Source organism: Pholcus phalangioides, unplaced genomic scaffold, assembly GCF_987345545.1.
Source record: "Pholcus phalangioides strain wild (caught in Gottingen) unplaced genomic scaffold, Ppha-v1.0 ptg000003l_1, whole genome shotgun sequence".
Taxonomy (NCBI): Eukaryota; Metazoa; Arthropoda; class Arachnida; order Araneae; family Pholcidae; genus Pholcus; species Pholcus phalangioides.
In genome coordinates this window covers 15,633,622-15,658,845 of record NW_028301596.1, presented here as the reverse complement: position 1 = coordinate 15,658,845, position 25,224 = coordinate 15,633,622, and the positions used below count along the sequence as shown (strand labels likewise).

Here is a 25,224-nt window from a genome sequence, read left to right as displayed (position 1 = left end):
AAAACTAAGGGAAACAATGAGGGAAAGTTAGTTAAATATCCGTTAGTTTATGCCTGTTCTTAAAAAACTTTTCTCAGTTTTTGAATTTAAATATCTCAGTGAATATTCCACTTATAAACGTTGGATTTTTTTGTTGAACTCAGAAGAGAGAGGACAGGAACTTCCTAATTGTAAGTTGGAGGATGGCAGGGAGGGGGGGGGGAGGTTAAAATTAATATTTTTATTTTATGACAACGCATTGTATTTTCATTCTCGCAACTGGTACAGAGTGATTCTTGAACACATTTCTAGCTTTTGTAAACTAGAACAATATCTCTACGACGAACTCGGTTAACGAGATAAACACTGGATTAGTATTTACAGGACACACTGTATATCTGACGTATAACATGAAATGGAATGCATCGCTGACGTGTAACCAGAAAAACGTATAGATTGCTGGTGAAATGTGATTCAGTGCAGGAAGGTTATAAAGGGTATTACTCGTAGCCCCCACCCCACCCCACCCCGCGGGCAGTAAACGGGATTATCTCACGTCGTCACATAGCTGGGTCTACATTATTTGAGCCCGTGTGTAGGAAGTTTTTATTGTCGTTTTATAGCCAACCGACTTCGTTATGTCGGCGAGGGTGCCGCCTCTTCTCTTAAATTAGAAAATAAAGCTCTCGCTACATGTAAAATTGTGATCAGAAGAAAAGTATCTAGAACGTACATAAACGTTTATTGTTAACGACGCATCTTACTTTAGGTGAGGCATTATATGATACGCAGAAATAATGCTAAATTGCAGTTTGTTACGGTTCTCAGTGAACGTCAAAAGTCAGTTTTTGATAGTAACTAATTAATGGAGTACATGATGTGCCCTATGTTTAAACTCAGCCATGTTGTATCGGCTATTTTATGCACATGAGAGAGAGAGAGAGTTGTTAGTATTATACACTGCAATTTTTTTTTAATTGTAAACTTATAATTTGAAACCAGATAAGAATATCACTTCTTACACATCTATTCAACAGCATTCAAAAATGAACCAATCCAGTTGGCGGGGGAGAGGGGGAGTTTGGTGGCTACAGATAAAATACGTGATCGTATGGGTTGGACGGCCAGGAAGCGATACGAATTTGCTCTGAGAAGGAGGATCAGTGGGGGAAAAATAAATTTAGAATCCTTTTTTTTTTCGCTTAAAATATACATGCTCAATCCATGGTCCGTGGACCAAAAGGGGCCTTCATGGTCATCTGGTGTGCAGCGCGACTTCACACCTTATTTTGTAAAAATGAACATAGCGGCACACACATTTCTTGATCACTTGAGTTTTTTTTTGTATCCCTGTGTCAGGAAAGTTTTCTGACAAGGACACACCGTGTATCGAACTCGCGACACCTCTAAACATCCTTTGGTACTTTAGGCGAGTACCTTATCGACCGGGCTACCGCGCCCCAGTTCACTTAAGTGACCCGCCGCATATGTATAGGCCAATTGATTGATCCTCAGCATATTTAGAGATCTATTCAGTGATCCACAGCATGCTTACAATTCGCTAAACTGACCTGACAATTATAAGTTACATGCTTAAGTAAGCCTCGGTGCATTTCTATATCACTAAAAGGACCTGCCACATTTTTACAGACCACTTGAGTGACCCGCTGTGCAGTTTCCACATTATTTAAGTGACCGCTCTTGGCATATTTAAATATCATTTGAGTAGCCCGGGACAACAAGCGACCTTCGGCACATTTACATATCACTTAAGTGACCAGCGCCACAGTTCATAGTTCCGTAGCACATCAGCAGCCAGAGGTGCAGGTCCGCATCACTCAAGTTACCCAGGACATATTTACAGATTACTTGAGTCGTCTGCAACACACTTATAGATCACTCAAGTGACTCGTGAGATAAGTCCTGATAACATAAGTCGTCTGTGGTGCTGTTCATTTAAGTGGCCCGCTAAACGTTTTCGAACCAATCAAGTGGGACGACACTCTCCTGAAGGTTGACCAGCATCGGCTCAGAGAATAATCTAATTCGCTGTTCTCGAGCACCATGGTGCTACTCTGAAGCAATTCAGGCAGCTCTGTGACAAAAGACGTTCAATATGACAGTTTTTTACTCTATATCTTCGAAATGTTGTAAATTAAACATACGGGTGTACATTATTCCATATACTTTTTTATACAACTATTACTTAACCGTATATGCACCTCGTAAACATTCCTCTACGGCAGCGGTTCTTAACCGGTACTCCACGGAGCCCTTGGTGCCCCTTGTGCGCTTCTCAGGGGTACCGCTGCAGCTGAAAGAAAATAAAATAAATAAGTGAAATTTATTATTCTAAAAAGGAGGCCTACTGGGCTCCGTAGAAATTGTGTAGGCTACTAAAATGGGGTCCACGAGCCAATAAAGGTTGAGAAACGCTGCTGTTTTGCTTACTCACATGCTATTGCTCTTACACTGTTCCTTGGTCACTTCTTTGGCCGCTCGCTTCCCAGTATTTCGCTCTTTAGGTCACTCCCATGTTAACTGCTCACATATTTTATAGATTACCCTATTAGTGAGTCACGTGCTTGCACACTGATCTTCTTGGTCACTCTTTTGGCCACTCACCCACCGAGTCCTTCACTGTTCAGATCACTCCCATTCTTACACACTCATTTGGTCGCTAGTATGCTTGCGCACTCTTAAGGTCACTTACACACTCTTCACCAAACACCAACTCTAGCCGTATCGCTATATTGCAATTTACTGCCATTAGTGAGATGGATTGGAAGTGAAGGTGCTGTCCATCGGTGGTCGCCTCGAGTTCGTTTGGGAAAATATCTTATCTATATCCTCCCGTGGGTTAGAACCCGGGACCCTGACAACAACCTTCACGATGGTAGACGAGCATCTTACCACCATGCCACTCGGGCACTCGCTCTTTAGCTGACTGCCATGCTTGCGAACTCTTTTGCTGACTACCATGCTTACGAACTCTTCAGGTTACACTCATGCTTACACACCCTCTTGGCCACCATTTCGGTCACTCACACATTTTCTAGGTCACTCTTTTGGTAAGTCGCATACTTACGCACTTTCTTTGTCACTCATAGAGAACTAGTCCCTCGTTCTCTGGATTACTAGGTTAATCATCCATATGCTTGCACATTGTTTTCGTCACTCACATGCTTGCAAACTCTCTAGGTCAGGGGTTCCTCAACCAGTGCTCCTTGTGTTTTTTCTAAGGGGATTCATGGCAGCTCCAGCACAATAAAATAAATCAGTAGATCTGATAAATAATTAAATTAAAGAGGCCTACGGGGATCCGCCATAGAAATTGTAAAGTAAAAATGGCTCCACGAGTAAAAACTAGTTGAAAACCGCTGCTCTACGGGATTTCTAACGAATTAGTACATGACGGCGTGTCTCAGTGTACGTTGTGAACCCTTGTGTCTCTTGTGAACCCTTACGTGAAGTTTGTTTATGTGTAAGGTTTGCTATGTGCAGTGTGCCGCCATCTGCCACAGTTTTTTTTCCCAACAATGAGTGAAGTATAATGATTGAATAATTGCACCATTGTATGCCTGTTGCTCCCCATGACGAGATTTTCAACTAGGAGATCGGCTCGCATTTGCGCTTCGAAGTTGGGAACCACAAAAATACAGCTTCAGCCGACCACCACTGTGTCAACTCCATATATATATATATAATCTTTTCATTACACTGTACAGTAATTAAAAAAATATATCCTTTCAGTAAACGACATCTATACACTATTTATGGGTTTATTTATTCAATTTAACACCAAAACTCCGTAAAGTTAAGATTATCCAAAAAAAAAAAAAGAAGATATGTGTGTGTTGCGCATGTATGCATCAGTGGTTTTTGCATTTTTACAAAATTATGGGGCGCGGTAGCCCAGGTCGATAAGATGCTCGCCTAAAGTACCAAAGGTGGTTTAGAGCAGTGTTTCTTAACCTTTTTCAGCTCATGGCCCCCGACGGATCACATTTTTTTCTCGTGGCCCCCTGTCCTATCCGGGCCCCCCCCCTACCCTCATCCAGGAGTGAGTACTTTCTATTTTTTTTATTATGAATGAAATTTTAATAAATCAGGTGACTCTCTAGAATCCTGGCTAGGCACGGATTCAAATGATGGATTATCATCTTTCCCAGGAGTCAAATTATATGGTAAAAACGGGCCTGTGTAAAAACGGGACGATCCAACGAACATGCACTATAAATCGACTCTCCCAACACATCAACCGTTGCTGTGGCGGCCCTCCATACTAAGCTGGTACTAGATTTGGTACAGTATGTAAGCTGTTCTTACATCTGAAAATCACAGTACCAGATCCCATACAGTGCAGTCCCTCTCCCTCCATTATAGACATGAAGACCCGGGTTATGCCCCCATAGACCCAAGGGTTAAGATGCCCCTGGTTCTATGGAAGGATCTGATGAATTCTGAAAGCAGTAATATTTTTCAACCATGTTTCACTTTTAAAGCTTTTTTCTCACACCTGTTCACACTCCCTTCACCACCTGTCGTGGATCACCTTTCTTCTGATTTTCTCCCGTGGCTCCCTAGAACCTCCCAGGACCGCAAGGGGGCCATTTGACCCCAGGTTGAGAACCACTGGTTTAGAGGTGTCGCGAGTTCGATACCCGGTTCGTCCTTGTCAGAAAACTTTCCTGACACACGGGTACAACAAAAACGGCGACATGACAGAAGGAAAAAAATTGCTACCGCAGGGATCCCCCCCCCCCCATCGAGGGGTTAGAGCACCAACCTCTCGATTAGAATAAAAAAACAAGCCTGCCGTTCGGAATCGGCAATAAATTGTAGGTCCCGGTCTAATTAGCACTCATGTGCAGAAAATGACCGTGGTGTCTAAAAAATGATCAATTCACCAAATTTCAGTGAACGCCATCTATTTATGGGTTTATTTATTCAATTTAACACCGAAAGTCTGTAAAGTTTGGATTATCCAAAAAGTGGTAGACGCGAGTCCACATTAACTTGGATAATTGCTGTACTCAAATACAAATTCGTTATCAAAAATGCGGAATTTTTAGAAACTTCGAAACTCTCTGAGTTTTTCAACTCGAGATAAAAAGAAATTACTTCATAGAGAAAAGAATAGATTAAACACATCAAGAAAAAAACTGAAATAGTTCCCAAATATACACAGAAAGTAGCTATTATACGTACGATTAAGGATATCTTTTTTCCCCACTCGGTTCTGTTTCAAATGAGCTTTTTCTTCTTGTCTTATCTCTTGTTCATCTTTTATAATTCATTGGAGTTTTACAACGTGATGTTGCTCCTTATCAACAAGCCATGAAGAAATTTGACCCTTAAATTTCATTTTAATGCTCTCTAGAATTTTTTTTTTTTACTTCTCTATCATTTCCGAGGCTTTTTTTTTTTCTTTCCTTCCGGCTGTACTCTCGCCACCGTCCTCTCGATTTCACTATCTCTTATACTCATTTCCTAATTTCCTCACCTTATCCTCATATATGTACGCTCCTCTTTCCCCCCCCCCCCCCGCGCCACTCGTAATTCCAGGGAGCGAAGAGCCTTAATTATGCTCCATCTAATTATCTTCAATTCAGCGGAAAATTCGCGGAAATATGTCGGCACATTGAGCTGAAATTTCGATGTTTCTTTTCAGTTTCCTTCGGGTGGTGTTATGGAGGTATAACGTTTTTTTTTTGTGTTGTTTTTATAAGCTATCATACATTCATTATTAGCTTGAAGTGGATGAAATTTCATTTTTTTTGGTGGTTTTTTTTTGTACTTGTACGAGTAAGAGATTCGACAGAAAAACTAGCTGAACATGAGTTTTTATTGTACACTCATTGAAAATGCGGATCTATAACAGTGGTGATCAGGGCTGAAGTTGGTTTCCTCGGTTTTCCAACTTCGAGTGAGGAGCGAATTTAAGCAGGTTCCCAATTTAAAAAAAAAATCTCTACACAGACAGCAGACATACCTACAACATGATGCTTAGACATCGTGAAAATTCAAGCATATACCATCTTTATTTCAAAACATGGGATACAGATGGCAGCACCTGTAAGTATACGGAACTGATATATTCTGATAACATAGATATGTTAGGGGCGACGTGTAATCCGCACAAAGACCGCATATTGCGGATGCTCCGATTCATTGGAAAACGAGAAAGGAATATGCACGATGTGCATTTTACGTTAAGTTGAGATTCGTTGAGAGCACAGTGGTTGTCGGTTGAAGTTCATCTTCTGCGGGCTTTTCCAACGTCAGGGTGCGAATGCGAGTCGGTCGGTGTTTTATTTGAAAATAGTCTATCCGTCGAACATGCAGACCGATAGCTTGATACTCACTTACCATGCAATTTCAAGCACCAATCATCGTCACTTCGAAACATGAGAAATGCAAATAAAGCTTTGGCAAGAACATGAAACGAGCAAAACTCTGACAACATAAATACGTTAAGGGACACGCATATTCAAGCATGTACCGATTCGTTAGAATTTCCGCAGAGGAATGCGCTAGAGGTTAATGTGTATTGTTAAATATAAGTAGCACTTTTATATAACAGTACTGATAACCAGAGATCAGGGTACAGGAGGTCCTTGGAGAGATATCAGTGTAGCTGGGTACGTGAGCTTGAAATAGTAAAAACTAAATGCTATTTACCTGTTCTAACTTGTTCTAACGCCGCTGTGGTGGTCGAGTGGTTATAGTGACGGACTCGCGATGCGAGGATCCGGGTTCGAACCCCACAGTGGTGGTCGGCTGAAGTTGGTTTTCTGTGGTTCCCAACTTCAAGGCGCAAATGCGAGCCGATCTCTCCGCCACAGAGAGCAACAGTCCTACAACGATAAATCATTCAATCATAACACTTCACTCATAGTTAGAAAAATTGGTGGCAGATGGCAGCACTACACATAACAAGCATTTCAGAGAAACAAACACTTCACGTCAGGTTTCACTACACTTACACGCACATTCCCGCATGTACCGATTCGTTGGGGGTTCCGCGGGGGTGGGGGTGTGTGGGCGGGGTGCATGTGTGGTGTAGCATTTCATTCCGTGCACCGCCCAGGCTCTATCGACCATTGTCAATTTTAGCCATTGCCCGGATGAGGGGCTGGGCGATGTCTGGTGCTTTATTATGCATATAAAATATAAAATACATGACATTGAATATAAAAACACATTATTAAAAAAAAAAAGTATATACAGATTTAAATATTTCTATTATACAATTTATTCCGATGAGCTGTTCTGATGTCCCTTCCAGCCCTATTGAGCCCGAGCCCCCTGTTCCTCTCTGTGGCCAAGCGCCAGGTCCTGGACCCATGTCTTCCCTCGTTGGCTTGTTGGCTAGTGTGAGTCCTTCGTGTCACATTGGTCCAACCAGGTGCCAGGTCCTTCAGCATGAGGGGAGGGGGTTGTTCGATTATTCAAAAGCTCCTCAGCTTTTGGTTGGGTGCTTCACAGTTTAAACACTGAGCATTGGGACTTTGTTTCTTGATTACTCTTTCACTGGATCATTCTATTTGAAGTCAGAGTCAGAGTCTTCCCATATTTCGACCGCTTCTTCTCTCTCCGATTGCTCTCCCTCTGTGTCGTATTCTTCGTCTTCTAATTCTTCTATTTCCTGGGAGAGTACCCTATCGACGCTGTCTTCGGCTTCTGCCCTTGCTCTCAGTCTTTCGCTCCTCCTCAGTTGTTGCGTTTCATGTGGAGTCTGGATGGTCTCATCCCTCTTGGTGTGGAGATGTTCCTGGTTGGCCTCTAGGAATTTAACCAGGTCCTTGATGGTTTCCATTGCTTTTCCATCTCTCTCCATCCTTTTGAACCATTCATGCTCCAACTGAGGGAGCGGCTTAACCAGGTGGAAATCTGAGGTCTTTTCGCACTCTGTTGCGTAATGCAATGGGCTTCCGACTCCTCCACACAGGCACCTGTCATTGTTTGAGATCCCGAAGCGGAGGAAGTGGGTGGGGAACGGCCCGTGGCCCGAGAAGAATATCGTCTTCTCTCTGCTCCAAGATCTCTCTCTCCACTGTATTTTGGGCAGGACCCTATGGATTAACTTCCCATGTGTGGCGGGGTGGTCCCAGAATTTCTGCCACTCTCCAAGGATGTGAATCTTTATTATCCTTTTTGCAGTCGCTGCTGGAATCTTCTTTTCCAGGAGGATCGTACGGCTCAAGGTTGCTGCCTTGGCCAATCGGTCCGCCTCCTCGTTCCCTTTTTCTCCGACATGGCCACGAACCCAGTTCAATTGGATGTTTGGATTTTTTAATAGAGCCCTGCGGACGGTCCTGGCGTCCTCGTGTCTCGTGAGGGGGTCTCTTATGGCATCCAGGCTGGATCGGCTGTCTGTGTATACTTTGGACTGGGTCGTTGTGTTTTCCAAGCTGCTTACCGCTTCTCTTAGAGCGAAGAGCTCCGCCTGGAAAATCGTGCACCCTGTCAATATCCTCTGCTTCCACTTCTGGGTTACTACGTCATCCTCGTATCTCACAAAGGCAGCACCCGTTCCATCCTGGGTTTTAGAACCGTCTGTGAATATGGTGGTTCCTTCGTATGAGATAGGGCCCGTTTCTTCCAGGGTGATGATCTGGCTCTCCCGGATGTCGGTGGCGGGGTGCACATCCCAGCCTATCCTTCTCTGCTCTAGCTCACTCCACTGGTATTGGGCCTCCCCCAGACTAATGTTCCTCTTGAGTCTTGTCACCATGGCTGCTTTGGCGACATACTCCGTCTGAAGACTCAGTGGGGGAACTCCTGCGATGGCCTGCATGGCTGCTTTTGACGTCTTGTGGTAGGCTCTTGTGAGAAGGTGCAGGAAACCTCCCTGCAGGCTGTCCAGCTGCCTCTTGAGCTTCTCTGATGGGTCCTGGTACCACGCAGCAGATCCGTATGTTATTATCTTGATAGCCACCTGGTCGTACAATATCCTTCTGAGCTTCTGCGTTAGTCCCCATCTTGGGCCTGCCATGCTCGCCAATGTTTGAAGGTTAGCGTTCGCCTTGGCTCCCTGGGTTTTTACGTGTGATATCCAGTCCAGGTCTTTGTCCAGAGTGACCCCAAGATATTTCATCGTCTTCTTCCATGGGATCCTGGTTCCCTTCATCCTTATCTTGGGTCTCTTGATTCTTGAACTGTACCACAGGTAAGAACTTTTTTCGATTGCCGGCTCCAGATCGTTGTTGTGTAGCCAATTGGCCATCTGATCCAGAGTTCTGGTGGCCTTTCCTTCCATCTCTTTCCATTTCTCTGTGACCATGACTATGAGTATGTCGTCCGCAAAGGCCTGGACTCGTACTCCCTCTTCCCAGGACTGTTTAAGTAGGCCGTCCACCGTGACGTTCCACATAAGGGGGCCCGAGCACGAGCCCTGCGGACTACCTCTCGTTTGGTCATGTTCCACGAGCTCACCTCCCAGCTCCATGCCCACTTTCCTGTCTTTCAGGAGATGCATCACCAATTGGCCATCTGATCCAGAGTTCTGGTGGCCTTTCCTTCCATCTCTTTCCATTTCTCTGTGACCATGACTATGAGTATGTCGTCCGCAAAGGCCTGGACTCGTACTCCCTCTTCCCAGGACTGTTTAAGTAGGCCGTCCACCGTGACGTTCCACATAAGAGGGCCCGAGCACGAGCCCTGCGGACTACCTCTCGTTTGGTCATGTTCCACGAGCTCACCTCCCAGCTCCATGCCCACTTTCCTGTCTTTCAGGAGATGCATCACCAATTGGCCATCTGATCCAGAGTTCTGGTGGCCTTTCCTTCCATCTCTTTCCATTTCTCTGTGACCATGACTATGAGTATGTCGTCCGCAAAGGCCTGGACTCGTACTCCCTCTTCCCAGGACTGTTTAAGTAGGCCGTCCACCGTGACGTTCCACATAAGGGGGCCCGAGCACGAGCCCTGCGGACTACCTCTCGTTTGGTCATGTTCCACGAGCTCACCTCCCAGCTCCATGCCCACTTTCCTGTCTTTCAGGAGATGCATCAAAGTCTGTGTTAGATCTTGTGGTGCGGGAATCTGGGCAAAGATCTTTCTCAAGTTGGTGTACCGAAGTGCATCGAATGCGCCCTTGATGTCGATGGACACCAGCGCCACGTGCTTTCCTTGTGTCCTGGCTTCCTTGATGTTGTCGACAACGTCACAGAGTGCTTCGTCCGCCGATCTTCCCATTCTAAAACCATATTGATTCTGGTGCAAGTATTGGTGTCTCTCCAAATGGTACATCACCCTCTGGACTAGGATCCTTTCCAGAATCTTTCCGGCGTGTGGGAGCAGGGTGATTGGACGATACGACTTTATGTCGTCCACTGGCTTTCCTTGCTTTAGGATCAGAATAACCTTTCCCCTCTTGAAGACCTTGGGAAATCTCCGCAGCTCCAGACACTTGTTGTAAAGCGCGGTCAGGAGCTCCGGGTGCTTGCCATTAATCGCCTTCAATATGGGCACGGTAAGCCCGTCCGGGCCCGGAGCCTTCTTGTTACCTGTCCTGCTCAGCGACCGCTGTACTTCCTTCTGGGTGATGTTCGGTTCCATCGGGCCAATGGAGGGCTTTTGGTGGTTCTGGCCCCTTTCTTCCTCCTCGTCTGCTTCTCTTCCCAGCTCCGCCTCGTCAGTCGGGTACAGGGTTCTGAGTTGCCTGGCTATGGCCTCTTCCATCGTCTGGTCTTCTTCTCTAATGATGATCTGGGCCGTGTTTTCTCTTCTCTTGGCCGTCACTCTGTAGACGTTGCCGAAAGCATCCGTGGCCTTTTCACAGTACTGACGCCATCCTTCAGTCTTCGCTTTCCTGAGCATCTTTGTGTACTGTGCCTGGTGTTTCTTGAATTCGATGCACCTGGTTGTCTTGAGTTCTTCTTCTTTCGCCCTCTTCTATCGCCTGTGTCTGGCTCGCAGGTGCTTCCTCTCTGTTTCGAGTTGCTGCGTCCACCAAGGTGCCACTTTCTTGGTTGGTGGTTCTTTCCTTGCCAGAGTCTTGTCCGCCATTTCTCTGAGGCAGTCTAGGACCTTTTCAGCGGCTTCGTCGAGAGTTTCTCCGTTGTCCGCTCTCATGATCCTTCGCAGGAGCTTAGGGATCTGGGCCGCCACCCTCTTGACAAATTTTTCCAGTCTCCTGATGGACGAGCTATACCTGGGTTTTGGGGGTACAAGACCTTCCGTACGCCACTGGAAGTGGATGTATTTGTGAGAACCATGGGTGACTTCATCTCCGACATGCCATCTTTCCAGTTCTCCGGTGTCCTTCCAGAACGTCTGGTCCGGCCACCCCCTCTTCTCATTGTGCTCGTAGGTCGGTACTACATTGCCCCTGCTGGCCACTTGGAGTTGGAGCTCCATCGTCAGATTACGGATCGACCTACCTCTCTCGTCATCCTCCCTGTAATTCCAGTCTGAGTGGTGGCCGTTCAAATCGGTACCGATTATCGTTGGTTCTCCCCACTGGCTGAGAACTACCTCTCTGATCTCGGCAAGGGTTTCCTGGATTTCGGCTGTCGGTGAGGAGTAGCCGCTCATAATGACTACCTCCTTGCCATTGACCCTTGCTTTGATCGCTGCTGTGTGCTGACCCAGCTTCAGCGTGGCCGCTTCTATATTCTTATTGCAGAGAATTACGGCTGCTTTGTTGTTCTGGGATTTCCACTTTCTCCACGCCTGCGGCATGCCTTGTAGTGCACCCCTCGCCGTCCACGGCTCCTGGATGAGGAGGACATCTACTTGATTAGCCGCTACTTGTTGCTCTAGTAGGAATGTGGTTCGTCTGGCCCTATCTGCATTGAATTGCAGAAACTTGAGTCCTTGAGGCTGGGCTACTGGTGTCTGGATGTCAATTGGACGTGAGGTTTCCTGACACCTATCTGCTGTAGGCACCGTTGTGCTGCCATCCGTTTCCATATCTTTGTACTAACTTTAGGGTGTCTTGGGCGCCTAATTCTTGTCAGGTGCTCCTCACTGGGGCCTCACCTTTCTTCTGAACGTGACAGTTCTGATCGATGGGTAGGTTCCAGTACTGTCCCTGACATCTTCCACTGTCGTGATTGATCTGGACAATTGTAATTCTCTTCCGCCTGGGCAGTCCTTCGCTCCGTGCCTATCGGCGCATCTCGCCGGGCTTGTGGATTGCGTGGCCCGGTGGCCCATGGCTTGGCACCTCAAACAGCGTGGCGACGGGATGAAGCTCCGAATTTTCGAGTGCCACTTATTAGTAGTGACCACCCCTTTTTTCAGCGCTGCCTCTAGTGTCCTGTTCTTTGTCACTTCCACAATTTGATGCACTCCCCCCGCAATTCTCGCTTTGAGCTGCGACTTGATCACAATGTCCTTTCCTGCCAAGTCTAGCGCTTTTTTGAGAGCCGTCACTATATTTTCCTTGCGTGTAGCAGCTGGAATGTCTCTCAGAAGAATTGCAGTCCTCTTGGTCCTGGGAGGCCGTGCCGTCATGACTTCGCGGAGGTTTCTGTCTGTGGACAATTCCACCTTGAACGATTGTGCGTTTTTTATGCTTCTGAAGTCCACTGCAATTCCCTTCTGTATCGACCGGATCCCGGCCTGTGATTCACCTATTCTCTTGCTCCTCAGGTGCCGAGTGATGACGGGTGCCAAAAGACCAAGATCTTCCGGGTACTTTGGGTATACCAGTATTGTATTTATCTTCTCCCCGTTGGATATGACCGCGGCGTATGTTCTTCCGTGTTGTGTGACATCGGAGATGCCAGCCATTACCCTGAGTCTTTCGTTGATGTTGGGTACTTTCTCGTTGGCTGTGCGCTCAAGAATCCTCGTTCCAACCCGTGGGCTCCAAGTGATTCTCTTCGTACTTCCAGGGTCCCATCGATGGGGCAGGGCTCCACTGGTGGTGTTCCTCCCGTCCGGGTCCTCCTGTAGAGTATGTCGATGTGTATGTCGAGATGAAGATTGGAGATTGCGGTTGGGATGATCAAGAGCTTGCTTTGGACCCGTAGGAAGGGCATGTATAGGAGATAGAACGAATCGAACTCTGCGGGAAGATATTTCCTTCTTCTTTTTGGCTTTTCGCTTGGTAACTGTGATGAAGTCGGAGTCAGAGTCCAGCGTCGCCTCATCAACTGTTTCGTAGGCAGACATGTCGGACGGAGGACTGTCAAGCGAGGAAGATATTTCCGTGAAGATATTTTCTGGGAAACTATTTCTGCGGGAAGATATTTCCTTCTTCTTTTTGGCTTTTCGCCTGGTGACTGTGAAGAAGTCGGAGTCAGAGTCCAGCATCACCTCATCAACTGTTTCGTAGGCAGACATGTCGGACGGAGGGCTGTCAAGCGCGGAAAAACCATGGCCTTCCTCCGTTGATTTATGGGATGAAGGACAATCTTGAAGTAGCGGCTTTGTCTCTTCTATAAGTGAGTCTGTTGTTTGCGTAGCAAAAGATGTTGTAGAAGAGCTGAGAGACAAAGCCGCTGAAGATGTAGAATTATTGGCGGTAGTAGTAGCGGGAAGGATAGATGACGGTTCAGCAGAAGAAGAAGATGTCGATCGTGTGCGATTTTCCCGTTGAGGTTTACCCACATATTGTTCTATGCCGCTGGTTTGCGTATGTGAATCTGTCCGTTCTCCGAGTCCTTCAATCCAATTAAGGATTATGTCTAGAAGTTTGTTGGCTCTTTTCCTGGGTTTAAGAGGTATGTTGTATTCGAACGATGGGGTTCCTCTAATACCAGTAAAAGAGTTAAGAATTTATTTTATGTCTGTAGCCATGTGCATGATGTTCAAGTATTTTCGGTTGCGTTCGAAACTATGGAAGGTGAAGATCTGTTCACTATTGTCATTATCCGAGGAATAGATTTCAGGGCTAAGTAGGGAGGAAGGGAGGGCTTTCGTAGGAGACAAGGTTGGCAAATTAGTGACGGGCGATAAAGCTGGAACATGTTGAGAGCATTTCTGTAGAAGTTTTGAAGCCGATCTTGTAATTCTTTTTCCAGAGAGGGAACTTCTTTTGTTGATATAAACCTGTGGTGTCGGTGTAGCTAGCTGGGTGAGAGGAGCGACTACGTTGGGGACTGCAGACGATTCGTTGGAGCAATCAATGGCATATTTTAGGCCCGGACATTCATTTAAACTATCTTCATAGTAGGTCGGTAATGAATAGTCCGTTGCAGAATCAGCTGTTGGACGATCTATAGTCTGTTTGATGGTTTTCTTCTTAGCTTTATTGGTTTTAGCCTTTTCTTGCGTCGTGTTGACAGCATGTTCCTTGAATTTATGCTTGTGGAGGCGCTTGGTCTTGGATTTAGGTACAGAGAGACCATGAGGCATCGACGAGGCGGAGAGTATTGGTGATGAGGCGGTAACTGTCGAATGGGTGTGAGCATCTTTAGTATGTTTTGGCGAGTGCGTCTGAGGATATTTCATGAAGATCTGGGCCAGAAGTCCTTTCGCCTTGGAAGACTTCGGTGTATCTTGAATTGATGTCATAGCTGTAGTATAAGGAGAATTTTTTGCATGCTGGTTCGTGTCATGCGTAGATGGCGAAGCATATGATGAGCGTTGTGTGTCAGGAGGTTGGCTGTATGCGGTTTCTTTACTTTTCTGCTTCTTAGAAGAGTGACAATGGCTTCTTTTTGGGCGGTCGATATATATGAAGGATGGATGCTCCGTACAGCTGTCTTTCCCGAGGTTTTGGCTATTGTTTCGGGATGAGGTAATGTTTTGGCATGCAGTAACTGGTGTCGTCGTCATCTGGGGGTCCACATGAGTCGTAGCGTAACGAGGTGCTGGATCCTGTTGAGTATGCTGCTTAGGAGGCTGCGACTCTTGTGCAGAAGAGGATCCGGCAACTGGAGAGATGTCTTTGAACAGATCTTCTAAGATTTCTCTGTCCACTTGCGGTATGTCGATCGTTTTGGACGTGATAGACATGATTGGTACAATAGATAAATACAATGAGCTAATCACAACGAATCAGAAAATTAATTGGACACAGAAACATAGGGGAAAAAACTGATTCGCAGGATTTAGAGTTCTAAGCTCAAGAAGAAATATATGTAAGATGTCAGAGTTAGGAGACAGAGATTGACGCCTATATATATATATAGAAATATGAAAAATAGTTTATTGAAAGGAATAAAGTAGCGTAAAGTAGAGTAGATTGATCTTGTACTCAAGCCATTGTATACAGCTCATCCTTAATGTTAATGTACACCGTATTATAAAAAATCGTAAAATCGGGGATATTTTGATAACTAATTGGTCGAATTGAATATAAAATATATCAAAGTTTTCAGAAATATGTAAGCTAATTCAAATCTATAAAAAGGAAAGATGTAGCTGTGACAGAATCTCAAATCCGTTAGTCTAGTTGTAAAATCGAAGCTTATTCTAGATAATTTGCTGAAAATGAAAAATAGGCTCAAATAATCATTTATATATAAATCTGGCAATAGAATTATTGAAAGGCATTGTAAAGCTGATCAGGGAATAAATTTAATAATTTCAGCTCGGTATTACCGAATATACAAGGTCCATCAATATAAAGACATCTCTTATCTTTGCTAGATATGGCGAATCGTTCCAAAAACGGAAAAATTTTCAAAAATCACACAAAATCGATATATTTCTATGATATTTCAAGCAAGTGATAATTAAGAGCGACTAATAAAAGAAAAATAATAAGAATCAAACTCAAAAAGCAGCGAGAAGGTACTAGATGAAGGCCCCGAAGAAGTCGCTATGCTGTAACATTGCGAAGAGGAAGGTGTTCACCGCGATGGTCGTATACAAATACAAATACAAATACAAATACAACGCCACAACAGGCAAAATGCCCAACGAGGTGGCTGATAAAAAGATGCCCATAAAAATATGGTTGTCATATGTTTCAAAAATACAGCAACCCAATTAAAAATGCAATTAACACAAATTACAAACAATATATACACATGATAAAATATTATACAATGCCCATAAAGAATACTTATGGTTGTCTTATTCTAAGAATGGATAGCTTCTCGATTTACCACAACATGTTTATCGTATTTCTTTTTAAACGTGTCAATTGTGTTACAATTTACTACCTCCGGGGGTAAGCTATTCCATTTATTAACAACCCTATTGGAGAAAAATTCCCTGCGACACCATAACCTTGCATTGTCCCTCACCAATCGATACTGGTGTCCCCTTGTAAAAGCAGTCGATTGGCGGTGTACTAAAAGTTCATGGTCCATCCTATCCATCCCATTGAAAATTTTGAACACTTCGATCATATCTCCTCGACACCTGCGTTCATCCAATGTAAACATATTCAAAAAATGAAGTCTTTCTTCATAACTCAAGCCCTGTGTGCCAATAAGGACACGCGTAGCTCTTCTCTGCACCCCTTCAACCAAGTCTATGTCCCTCTGTAGGTATGGTCTCCAAAACCTTACAGCATACTCCAGTCCAGGACGAACTAAGCCTCGAAAAAGCGGAAGAATGACTTTAGGAGAACGCGAAGAGACCTTTTTGAAAATGAGACCAAGCATTCTATTCGATTTTTTGACAACCGCTGAACAATGTTCAGAAAACTTAAGTCGCTCGTCAATGAGAATTCCCAAATCGGTGACTCTAGTTGCATCCGGGATAGTGACACCATTCAACTCGTAAGAGAACCGTGGGTTGTTCGAACCAAAATGAGCGACCATGCACTTATCTACGCTAAACGTCATGCTCCATTCATTTGCCCATGCTGCAATCTTGTTTAAGTTGGTCTGGAGCAACTCCCTATCGCTTTCATTTCCGATTACCCCCATTAGCTTCACATCATCTGCGAATTTGCTAGTAATTCCATCGATACCCTGATCGAGTTTGTCGATAAAAAGTGAAAAAAGTATGGGGCCAAGGACACTTCCCTGAGGAACTCCACTTGTGACGTCTGTCCAACCAGAGAATTCCCCGTTCACCATAACTCGTTGCGACCTATCTCTTAACCACGATTCTATCCAATTCAGCAAGTTGCCCCCTATTCCAATCTCGTGTAAACGCTTCAAGAGTTTGCCATGTTGGACCCGATCGAATGCCTTCTGGAAATCAAGGTAAACAACGTCGACATTTTTGCTCTTACCCAAAGCCTTAGTCACGTAATCATAGAAGCAAAGGAGGTTAGTTACACATGACTTCCCCTTCCTGAACCCATGCTGATTATCCGACAATACATTATTCTCGTCTATCCACTTCACAAACTGCCTTTTGATGATAATTTCCAAAATTTTCGAGAGGGAGCTCGTCAAACTCACTGGACGATAATTATACACCACTTCTCTACTACCCTTCTTAAATATCGGAACAACGTTAGCCAGTTTCCAATCTCTCGGGACGATACCCTCAGCAACACTACTCCTGTATATCTGTGCGACTGGCCCCAACAATTCATTAGCACCTTCCCTGAGAACCCTGGGATAGATATCATCTGGTCCTGGTGCTTTGCTTGCACATACATTTCTTAGAAGATTTAGGACCTCCACGTCTTCCACTTGAATATCGTTGAGCGTTTTATTACCCCATGCAACACCCGTATATCGAATATCATTATCTCCATTAAAAACCGACGCGAAAAAGTCATTGAAAGCACTACACATGCCTACATTGCTCTCTACTTTTGAGCCTCCTATCGAGAGGGGGCCAACTGTCCCCTTACATCCATTATTGACGTATCGAAAAAATGATTTTGGGTCAGAGCCAATGTTATCTGCCAACCTAGATTCAACTTGCTTTTTACTATCCCTTATCGCTTTCTTCAACAGTCTTCTTTTATCAGTAAACAATGATAGGTCACCTCGTCCACTTTTATACTCTCTGAATGCTCTTTTCTTTTCAAGATAAAGGTTCCGCACGCTATCCGTGTACCATAGAGGGTGTGATGTACAAACACGCTTTTTTCGAACAAAGGGTATGACGTCGTGCAAAACAGAGGACAGCTTCGTACTAAATTCTTCCCATTGACTTACCACCCCTACTGATTCCAACCGGTCTTTGAAAACTTCCGCTAACCTTCTTCGCAAAACATCAAAGTTAGTTCTCCGAAAACAAGGAACCAGTCTTTTGTTATCAACCTTACCCGAGGAAAAGTTACAGTGAAATCTGACGATACGATGATCACTGGAAGAAAACTCTTCCCCCACCGAAACATGTTCAACTAGATCCTCAGAACTAGTAAGAACTAAATCCAAAATAGCAGTACCCCTAGTGGCTTCTGATACATGCTGATACAAAAAATTTTCGAGCACCAACTTAAGAAAGTCTCTTTCATACTGATTTCCAGATGAAAGGTTCTCCCAATCAATACCCGGGTAATTGAAATCCCCTAGTATGAGAACCCTCTTTCGCTTACACATGTAGGAAATTTCATCATGCATTTTGGCGATATAGTTTTGATCCCTATTCGGTGGATTGTAACAAACCCCAACAATAAGCTTATGACGTCTTCTGTTCTCAAGTTCAACCCATATGGTTTCAATATCACTTCTCTGCACGTTACACTCTCTAGCCTTCAAACATGATTTCACGTATATCAACACTCCACCCCCTTTCCTATCAGATCTATTTCTCAAAAAAGTATCGTATCCGGAGATGTGTAAGAAAGATTCATCCCCATCGTTTGCCCAAGATTCTGTAATGGCTATAAGATCCAAGTCCTCCACAACTATCATAGTTTCTAAAAAATCTTTCTTGTTACCCAAGCTCCTGGCATTTATTAACACACATTTTAATTTGCCCGGTGGTTTGTTGTCAATCGAGAAGCCATCCAAGTCAGAGGTGGGTAATTCCCCGTCAGTACTGTTGTGATTATCATTAACTAACCCGCATTCCCGACTACGTGGTCTGGGAGTAAAAAACCTGACCTAAAACTATCGTAAACCTCCCAGACCCCTCTCTTATTTAGATGGATCCCATCCGAACGAAGCCACCTATCGGTAAATGCGGGAAGCTCCAAGAACGTGACCCCAAGTGAGGAGCAAATGTCCTTCAGGCCTATATTGAATTGGTGGATCCTACTCCTATATCCCCTACTACCCCTTGGCAGCACTGGAATCACTGCCACATCTGAACCCCCCTCCCTAGCGGATAATAGTAAATCCCGGTATTCTGACAGAGACTCACTAATATTCGCTCCTACCTGATTTGTTCCCACCCACAGAATCACCCGCAAGGGCAACTTTCGGCGATGAAAAACGTCTCGAACGTTGCCAATCTTCCCCCCAGGAAGACAACAGCGCTCGAAACCCCGAAAATCCCTACACACTCGGTTCCCAAGTTCCCTAACCATAGAATCGCCGATGATTAAACCCCTATCACTATCCCCCTCTACCTCATCCACGACCACCCATTCGCCCTCTAAAATGTCGTTGTTCGTGGAGATTGCTTCTTCATCAACAGGTGGCTCGACGACCAGAGGGTCCGTTATAACCGGGCCCTCTAGCACCCTAACTTTTTCCCGTAAAGCTTCGACCTCGAGTTCCAGCCTTTTTCTATCCAAGCACCCTTTACAATTGAAACTATCAGCTACTATACCCCTAGACCAGGGAAACCTCCCGTCGCAAGCTCTACACAACACTAGTCGAGGTCGAGGCATACTAACACTATTGCTAAAGCTAGATAATAATAATAATACTTAACAATACGAAAATGAGAAACGTTAACTGGAAATTAAAATAATGTAAAATACATTACTATGCAAAATATACGTAAGAGACTATACGAAAAAATTACGTAAAGTAGAATGCTCAGCACTAAATCACGAAGAATAAAATAAATATGTATATAAAGAATACAACACCCTCTAAAAAAAGTATTAAGCTACGAAGTACAATTTATACTTATTAGAATTAGCTAACTATCTCAAAACACTAACACTACAACAATAGGCCCAAATGGAAGGAAAACAACGTTATTGAGAGTACCCGGGAAAAAGTATACACTGTTTGCTAACACTAACGTCCAAAAACCTACGAACTTATATCAAAGAAGCGAGCGAACCTGGCGAAAAAACAACGAAAATGAAATGCGAACGAGAAAAATAAATATAAGTCGATCGAAAATACACAACGAAAATTAAAAAAAAAAAATGAGAGCAATATAAAAAAAAAAAAATAAAATAAAACCACTTATCTCACAATCCAACGTGCGCTAAAAAAAAAAAGAAAATCACCGCAGAATATGACCCAACAATAAACAACACGCTAAGTAAAACTCACGAGAACGAAGAAAAACACAAAGAAAGACACAAAATGGCGCACTGGCGTGTCGGTGAGCGGAGCGCGATAATAGCACGTCCGTTCCCAACGACGGCGAAGACCTTCATTTGAACCTTCATCTTTGCCGAAGTAGTCGTTCGATTCACTAGCGGTTTTCACCAGGGTGTAGCGGACATGCGGATGTAGAAGGGCACATAAAGAATCCAAGGATTGACACACTGCAAAATAATGAAAAGATGAATTCCAGGAATATAAGCACGGAGCGTCGCAATTGATAACTTGCTTAGTTCGCGCCTTTTAAAAGACTTCTCTGTGTGGTGTAGCAGTAGTAGGTAGGGCCTCCAAAAATGGCTCGGGGATCCATGATGTTCTTAAGTCAGCCACCTCGTTGGGCAATTTGCCTGTTATGGCGTTGTATTTGTAACTCCTAATTTGCAAGTTAAAAAGCAATTCTGCGAGCGTGAAATATTCATTCCCGCTCCGGATCCACACTACCAGCGCCGCACAGCCATTAGCCGCGCAAAAACCAATTTTGCATTGTGACTATATGAAGTAAACCAATAAAATCACCCGTACTGTACTAGACACATCTCAAAATCGGTTTTGTGTACGTAATGTTGATGGTGTGGACCCACATTTTTAACATGTCTGGATCCTCTCGCTATGCGTTGTCCTTGAGTGGTTTGTTAAAATTACCCATCAATGTTTGTGGATATCACGAAATATTCAGTTGCGAGTGTGGTGATATTCAAAGCGCACTATACGCATGCCCAACTTGGGTGTATCAAATCACGGTCGACACATCAAAGAGACTTATGTTGTGGTTTAGGTTCGGAATTAGGATGGTAGAAGTTTGTTGTGGCTCCGTGATCCAGCACCTCCTAGAGATAGGCCTCCGCACTCTGCTTGTGACATCAGTAAGTAGTCTATTTCCCCTCAGAATATTCAGGGGAAAAAATTCTCTGTTCATGCCAGTGTAATCGTTGTGAGGAAAAGAAATGATCGGGCTCAGAATTGGCGATTTATATGCCTTTCATCCAATCAATATGCGGTATTTGTGAGTCAATCAGGAATATTCTACGCCAAAATAAGAAAAAACGAAATAGGATGCTGTGTTTCAAAATGTGGCAAACTTGCTAAGTAGTCTGAATGACGTTTATGGCAATCAGTGCAGAGACCTTCTATCTCTAGGAGGTGCTGCGTGATCGCAGCTGGCAAAGAAAACAGTAGGAACCGTCTAAGCGAGTAAGGCCTATATAGACGTACCTTTAGACATATACCTACATGATATTATCGTGCATAGCATATAACATTCTCCTCTATGTTCCACTGTACGTTGCTTGATCTTTGGAAGAAATTTATACGTGTTGTACATGTCATGAAGTAGATGCAGCTCTAATTATTTTTGTGTCTCGAGATGGCAATGATTATTAAATAGAAAGGGTAGCAAAACGTCTTTACATGGATTCGCATCATTTGATAAAGAAATTTCACGATCTCCATTATCATTGGCGTGTTATGGTTTTGCCACCTGTATGCTAAACTAATTTTTCCGACCGTCTCGCATCTATTCTAATCTTGTCTACTCTGTTAATTCTTAGTACTCTTTCCTCGAATTCGCCAAACTAATAACCCACTTGGCCACTTGCAGCCCCGCCCCACACCTTCAAGTACACTGTGTCTTTAAAGTCACTCTTTTAGCCATTCACATGCTTGCACACGCATTAGATCACCCACTGACCTGGTCACTCGTTTGGTCGCTTGCTTACGCTCAAAGTCACAGTTTTTTGGCTCTTATGCTAGCAAACTCTCTAGCTCCAGGCCACTCTTTTGGTCACTTACTCACCTATATCCTTGCTGTTTTTGCAGAGGTGGATTTATTGGGGGTTATACAACTTTCGCCGTCCTTCTCCTATTCTACTGATTTTGTCGGTCACTTACTTTCAAATTTGTCGCCTCTCTGAACTTACAGCCCCGGGCTATAGACCACTGAAAAAGCTCCCCCTCCCTGTAAATATCTCACTGTCTATTATAGCAAACAGCGCACACAACGAAAGAATGAATGAGAAAGGTTACCAAAATAAAGGAAATCAATGCGCTTGTAAAAGTAGCTGAAATGGCAGAGGTCAGTTATACCATAAATCGAATCCGATTCCTTCTTCTTCATGTTATTTTTTCTTTGTTCGATTCAGTCATTCCGTTTTTGTTGGAAATTAACGTTGAAGTTATAGAGCTTGTGTTTTCTACATCTCTTTGAAATTTTATTGATGATTCCATCGACAAAAAGCCACCGAATGTAATAAAGACCTGCACTGTCATTGGAAAAACAAAAACGTCTATGTACAAGAGGATTGGGGAGGGGGTGGCGTCGTGGGAATTATATTTAATTTTGAGATTGTAGGACTGACATGAAGTTTCGGAGTATACGATCTTGAATATTTTTTTTTGTATGTTTCTTACAGGCTGATTCAATTTTTTTCTGTATGGGACTATATTTGCAACCTTTGACTTTAGACGTATACTTTGAATTACAAAATCTTTTCACGAATGACATGCGGTGTCTCTAAATGCCTAATTTTTTTTGTAGGGCCCTTTACATGAAATAATAAAGAAATTAATCTTTTCTATAGTACCTTGGTGCTAAAATATCGAATTAGCGAAGTGTAAAATAAATGCGTGATAATGATAATCGCGTATTCCCAAGGAATCAGCATGATCCGTTCAGGGAATTTGTTAGTAATAGTGAATATCCATGCCCAATTTTCGGGGATGCGTACCCAGGCCTGCACAGTTAAAGGTTAGCTCCTTAACTACTCGCCTGCAAGACGGCGAATGTGATACAAATTGACTGACAGGTAACACTCCACTTCACGTATCCAAGAGGAGATTTCGAAGTTTTTACCACGGGTCGGGTGCCTCCGGAAATTCACAACAAACCTTCATTCAACCACTGAAGAGGAACAAAAAGAAATAAGAGCGAGCTCACAAATTTGCTCACATTATATGCGATACACAATAAAAAAATCCTAAATGATAACATCAATTGTGGAGATAACACAGTCTAGTAACTAGTGTCCCGTAAAATACCGGCGATATGGTCATTTGATACATACCAGTTTCTGGCCGTCACCAAACTAACTGTGACCCCCGCTGTTTCCTTAGGGAATATCAGCTGGTTCGTCTCAGCCTGAGACTCTCAGGAGACGGGCCACAGTGGGAAGATCCAACGACATCCACGACCGACAAATCACCTACACCAGGCCAGATAGCCACAAGCCAACCAGCAACAGGACCCCTCCTACAATTTCCACCCACACACACTTATTATTCATCAAGTAGACATATCAAGTAGGCCCTACACAGATATGGGGGGCCCACGATCACAAGAAATACCGCGTATCTGGCTCATGGAACTTGGTTGGGAACCCCTGCTCTGGGCCATGAGAAGTATTTTAGTCAAAACTGCACCTTTTTATACGCATTGGTTGATTTTATATTAATTTTAAAAATGTGACCGGTACACATTTTGCCTACCCTGTTTATCAAATCTACATTAAACATTGATGGCACCATGAATTCTTCTAATGTATTTTCTAGATCATGACGTGAATTTGGAAGACCACGCCTGCGACAGGAAAACATGCTACTATGGCGGCATCTGCAGCTCCGACTCAGATGGCGTCCCGCAATGCATCTGCTCATTCCACTGTTCGATGGTCAGTGAACCCGTTTGCGGGACGGACGGTCGTAAATACGAGAACGAGTGCAGGCTCCGAGAAGAATCCTGTAGACAGCAACACAATATCCAGATTGTGCCTTTGGAGCATTGCGGAGGTAACCACGGCAAGTACATAAAACTACGTATATTTACGGTAAACGCGATAAATCGGTTATTATGCATAATCCTCAATCGTTTCGGTAAGAGTTTGATAAATTTATCACTTATAAATTAAACATAATCACCGGTAAGGTGATTATGCATACCCAAGTGCCGTTGGCAAATTCGATAAATGGTAAAAAAAACAATCATTTTTAGCGGTGATTGTGCGTAATATCTAAGGATCGTTAGTTATAGTTAAATTACAGTTAAGGGTTGTGAAATGAGAGTCAATTATATAGTGGTGAAATCGCGAAATTCGATCGAAGTCTAATTGTAGAGTTCGCCCAATGAGAAATAATTATATCGAGGTCCGATTTCAGAATTCGTCAAATAGCAATTAACTATAGGAGTTATTTTGGGATGTTCGGAAGAATTCGTTAAATAACAGGTCATTATATCCGGTTCAGACTCTACCTCGCAAGTACGGTCATCTAAATGAAAAATCTTATCATAACAATCGGATCGATTCATCATATATTCCGATACGAAATGGCGATTATGCATATTAACCGACAAATGCGATGAATTTGGTACGTTTTTTTATGTATAATGACGACGATTGGGTATCCTGCATAATCGCCGATAATATTGACGAATTTAGGAAAAATTATGAAACGAAAATAATTGACGATTATACATAGTTATCGGTATTATGCATAGTAACTGGATTTATTACATTTACCGTCACACATATCTTCTTATTTACTGCATCAAAAATAGTACTTATTATACATTTTATATCATGTGATTCTCGTTTTTACGAAGTAGATGCGATAAGATGCGAAATTTGTCATTTTTGACGAATGTAAAGCAAATATTCAATTTTTACCACGTTTCTAAGAAATCTTCAGAAATTACTTTAAAGTAATTAAATTACCTGAGAACTTACTTTTTTTTCAAGCGAAAGTAGGCAGCAATATTTTTTTTTTCTTTTTGCGGATAAATGCAGAATTTTAGATTTGAAAAATATTTTTTGTGAATGGATGTGAAATTTTTGATATGAATGTCTTTTGCGGATGAAAATTTATAATATTTTATTAAAAAATATTTTTTGCCGTTGGAGGCTTTGCTTTTTTTGCGCGGATTGATGAAAAATTTCTAACTTGAAAAGTATTTTGTTTGAAATTCCGTTTTGCAA

The 25,224-nt window shown here is 43.5% G+C and overlaps 1 protein-coding gene across 5 annotated transcripts in view; it reads left to right on the top strand.

The window, feature by feature from the left end:
* Positions 1 to 25,224, top strand: part of LOC149088160 (agrin-like) — a 133,659-nt gene that overhangs the window by 72,184 nt on the left and 36,251 nt on the right. For 3 of the 5 annotated variants that reach the window (XM_089245081.1, XM_089245064.1, XM_089245055.1), the window contains exon 8: positions 23,804 to 24,049. In XM_089245081.1, the coding sequence (XP_089101207.1) occupies positions 23,804 to 24,049 (246 nt within the window). The remainder of the gene's footprint in view (positions 1 to 23,803; positions 24,050 to 25,224) is intronic. The other 2 variants (XM_089245090.1, XM_089245073.1) reach the window with 1 other exon arrangement.